General features: G+C 40.0%; 1 protein-coding gene across 1 annotated transcript; it reads left to right on the plus strand.

The window, feature by feature from the left end:
* Positions 1-472: 472 nt before the first annotated feature.
* On the plus strand, positions 473-3,131 carry LOC139778462 (uncharacterized). Its single transcript, XM_071716396.1, has 3 exons — positions 473-621; positions 1,330-3,022; positions 3,114-3,131. The coding sequence occupies exons 1-3, from the start codon at positions 473-475 to the stop codon at positions 3,129-3,131; spliced, it is 1,860 nt and encodes a 619-aa protein (XP_071572497.1).
* The last annotated feature ends 725 nt before the right edge of the window (positions 3,132-3,856 follow it).

Here is a 3,856-nt window from a genome sequence, read left to right on the forward strand (position 1 = left end):
TGTGTATAAAGGAAGTTCACACATCGAGTAGGACAGCAGTAGAAAAAGGAAGATCATTGTACGAAATCAATGCTGCAGTTGCTCTTGGTAAGCTATTACATTTGTAATATAATAGTATTTTTTATGACTTTTTATCCTTAAAGCTTGTTGTAAGCTAAAATTGCTTACAGAGCAAGTTTCTCATCTTGTCGTAAGCTTAGCAGGCTTTCAAAAACAGATTCATACTGTGTCTCCAGCTACGTTAGATTTTATAGAATATTTCATGCTTCGCCAGAACCTACGCTGGCTTTCAAAGAATATTTTTTGCTTTGTTACAAGCTATGCTAGTTTTCAGAACAAGTTTCATAATAATACGTAATCTTAATGGACATTAAATATTTAAATGTTCATCGTTTAATACCATTTTTTTATTTTCCAAGGTTGCATAGATTCCGGTGTTGGACACGAGCAATTGACAACACTACTCACAGCAATGGATGTTCCACCGATAACCCACCAAGTGCTAAAGAAATGCGAAGAACAATTTGGAGAAGCATTTATTAGAGTTGCGGATAGATCCTGCTGGAGTGCTATCATAGAAGAAAAGGCTCTTACCCTTGCTGATGAATGTCCCTCGACGCAGTGAGTTTTATATAACAATATTTTGTATTTCAAAAACCGTACCTTCGCTATATTAAATTTGTTGTTTTTGCAGAATCAATAGTACCAGCAAGAGAAATCCTCGATTCCAACAGCGAAAAACTATTCTGATGCTTAAGAAATCCCTGAATAAATAATGATAATAATAGAATAAATAATGATAATAATGTGCCTTACTATAATTGGATTTTTATTATTTAGGTTTTTAGATTTCGTCTAGTACGCATCCAGAATGTTCCAGCAGGTTGTACGTGCTTTACTTTAAATATTCCCCATCCTAATTTGTTCTTGAATGGGCTTTGGCAGTTTTCCTGTTTTTGATTGATTACCAGCTTTTCTCTATTTTTCATTACTAGCATGGTTCTTCTAAACGGGGCAGATTTTAATAAATTATAATTTTCTGTAATTTTTATTACAGCCGTTGTCTTCAAATGGTTGTCTAACTTTTCCTGCATCTGATGTTTACTTGCATACTCTAACTCATTTTGCATTTCTAGCCCTGACCCTAAAAGTCGCCGAGATCTTATACATGCTACTATTTTCTACTATGTTCTAATATGTTTATAATGATTTTATTTCTATTTCTCTCTAAGCACTATTTGTTGGAAGACTAAAAAAAAGTTTTGCACGCTTTCTATTTGTTTGTTTTCAACTACTTGTGTGTATATATGTTATTAATAATTTACACAGTTACATTCCAAGCGGTGACTCTTATTCGCAAGATTCTGCAGCGTCCGTAGTCGACGTGACAGTCTCGTACGACTTTGGCTGGCAGAAACGAGGAAACGGTCGAACATACGATAGTAAGAGCGGTCAGGGTTCTGTTGGCGGCTTCCGCTCTAAGAAACTCTTGGCTTATGGCGTGAAGAGCACATGCTGTGCCATGTGCCGAAAGGGCCACTCACCTAACAGCCACAAGTGTACCAAAAATTGGTCGGGGAGTGCGAAATCCATGGAGGCAGATACAGCGGTTCAAATAATGGTGAAAAATCCAGATTTTAAAAAAGCTGGAATCCGAATAGGAACACTTATTGGGGATGAAGATTCGTCCACAATCGCAGCAGTCCAACGAGAAACTTCACATCGAGTCGTCAAGTGGTCGGATTCCAATCATGTGCGTAAAAAGTTCACGGGGAAACTTTATAAGTTGGCCAGCACCCATCGAGAGCTTGACAGAGGATCTGTCATCCCATATTTGAAGCGATGCTTCAATTATGCCTTGGACCAAAATAAAGGAAATACTGAAGCTACGACGAAAGCTCTATTAAGCATTGCCGAGCATATATTTGGGAGCCATAGCAACTGCGGCACTTGGTGTGAGGCCAAAGACAATCCGGAGTACGTGTTTAAAAGTTTACCGAAGGGAAAACCTCTTTTCAGTAAAAGTCTGCAAACTGCACTTCATGGGGTCTTGATGGAGTTCACATCTCGGGTGTTGAAAGTTGCGCCAGGGGGATCGTCTCAACTCAATGAATCATTTAACCATATGGTGGCCACCAGAGCACCGAAGTCCAGACATTACTCATCTTCGCGTTCTATCCTTCTGCGAGTGGCAGCAGCAGTCTGTCAGAAAAATGTTGGAGCTAAACACATCATCGATGTAAGAGTCGAAGCTGGATTACCGCCAGGAACGATAGCTGAAGAATACCGCCTACGAAGAGAAGTCTTGCAACGAGCAATAGCTGTAAAACGTACCACACTCGAAGCAAAACGCCGTCGATGTTATTTGAAAAATAAAAGGCAACGTATCACCATAGCACGAGAGAGCAGGGAAGGGATTACTTATCAATCGGGTATGGGACTGGATCTTCCTATCGAAACAACTTGTGAAATTGATGAACCTCTCCGTGAAGACAGTCCGCAAGTCATCGTTGACATCGAAACTACTGGTCTGGCATCTACTGCAGACATCGTTCAAATAGCAGCGAAGTGTGGCGATCAGGAGTTCGCACGGTACATGTTACCTTCCCAATCTATAAATTGTCATGCAGCAGAAAAAACTGGATTATCAGTGGTTGGAGGAGAGCTACATCATTACAGTAAGGTAGTGACGACGATTCCACCACGAGAAGTAGGAGAAGAATTTATACGCTTCCTCGGAGAATGTGGTCCACAGGCGCTGCTGCTCGGACATAATATCGTACGCTTCGATGCACCGCGGATCATGCGTTGGCTACAAGGACTCGGTCTCTTGGAAAGTTTTGTCAAAGGTGTTTATGGAGTGTGCGATACAATTCCACTCATCGGACAAGGAAAAGTTAAAAAACAAGAAGAGCTCGCAAAGTTATATTTGAAGGGCGAGGAATGGGAAAGAATTATAGCTGGTTCTCACAATGCCTTAACTGACTGCCAGATCCTGTACGGCTTACTAGCTCATTTAAAAGTAAGCGATACAGCAATTACGGCTGGGGCTTTGAGATTGCAGACTTTACTGCAACGGCCAGCAATCGCAAAGAAGAAAGCGCAATTTCTAGAAACTCTTCAGTGCCTAAGAGATCATATTTCGAAGAACATGATGTCGAAAATCGCTGCTGCCGGTATCAATATGAACAGCCTTCGTGATGCGTTCAATGGATCTGGCGCTGACGGTGTCAAACTATGTTTGGCCGTAAGTGTCAATGGAAAACCCCGAGTAACATCGAACAAAAAGATTATCGATAAAGTCATCGATTTCCTTGCTTCGTCGAACGAGGAGAGAGGGATGGAAGTAAGGCCATCTTCTGCATCGGAGTCTAACAATCATTCGCGTTTGCCACATACTGGGTGTGCTGCCTCGACTGGCTAGTGTATGCTATATCTATTATACGTAAGAATGGCCAGTTAGCTTTTTCAAATAATTGGGCTGTCTGATAATAACGTCAAAAATGTATACATAGTGACAAAAATTAATGACCAAAAATTGAATATATTACACATTGAAATTATAGTGATATTATATGTATACAATTTATTTTCACTTTTTATTTTATAGGTGCAGCCAAGAGATGTACACCGTTCGATGCTCGACAACTGCCTACCTGCTGCTGGACAGCCGTCTTTCATACTAATCTTTCGCTAATCATACTCGCCTCTTCACCGGCTTTCGCAGTGTCGTGTCCATTCCCAGAGATGAGATTTTTATAGCTATCTTGATTGTTAGGACAATAAATTTGAAAAAATTGAGTATAAAAATATAAATATAAATTACTGTTAAATTACATTTAAACAGTAAAAACTA

This window comes from Temnothorax nylanderi, unplaced genomic scaffold (genome assembly GCF_030848795.1).
Source record: "Temnothorax nylanderi isolate EJ_2023f unplaced genomic scaffold, tnyl_v1.0 TNYL_tig0184_pilon, whole genome shotgun sequence".
Taxonomy (NCBI): domain Eukaryota; kingdom Metazoa; phylum Arthropoda; class Insecta; order Hymenoptera; family Formicidae; genus Temnothorax; species Temnothorax nylanderi.

Excerpts from the sequence above, each read along its gene's own strand:
- LOC139778462 (XM_071716396.1), top strand. The coding sequence starts at position 473 with ATGGATGTTCCACCGATAACCCACCAAGTGCTAAAGAAATGCGAAGAA. Across the intron at positions 622-1,329 it reads GATGAATGTCCCTCGACGCA|TTACATTCCAAGCGGTGACT; the intron begins GTGAGTTTTATA and ends TAATTTACACAG.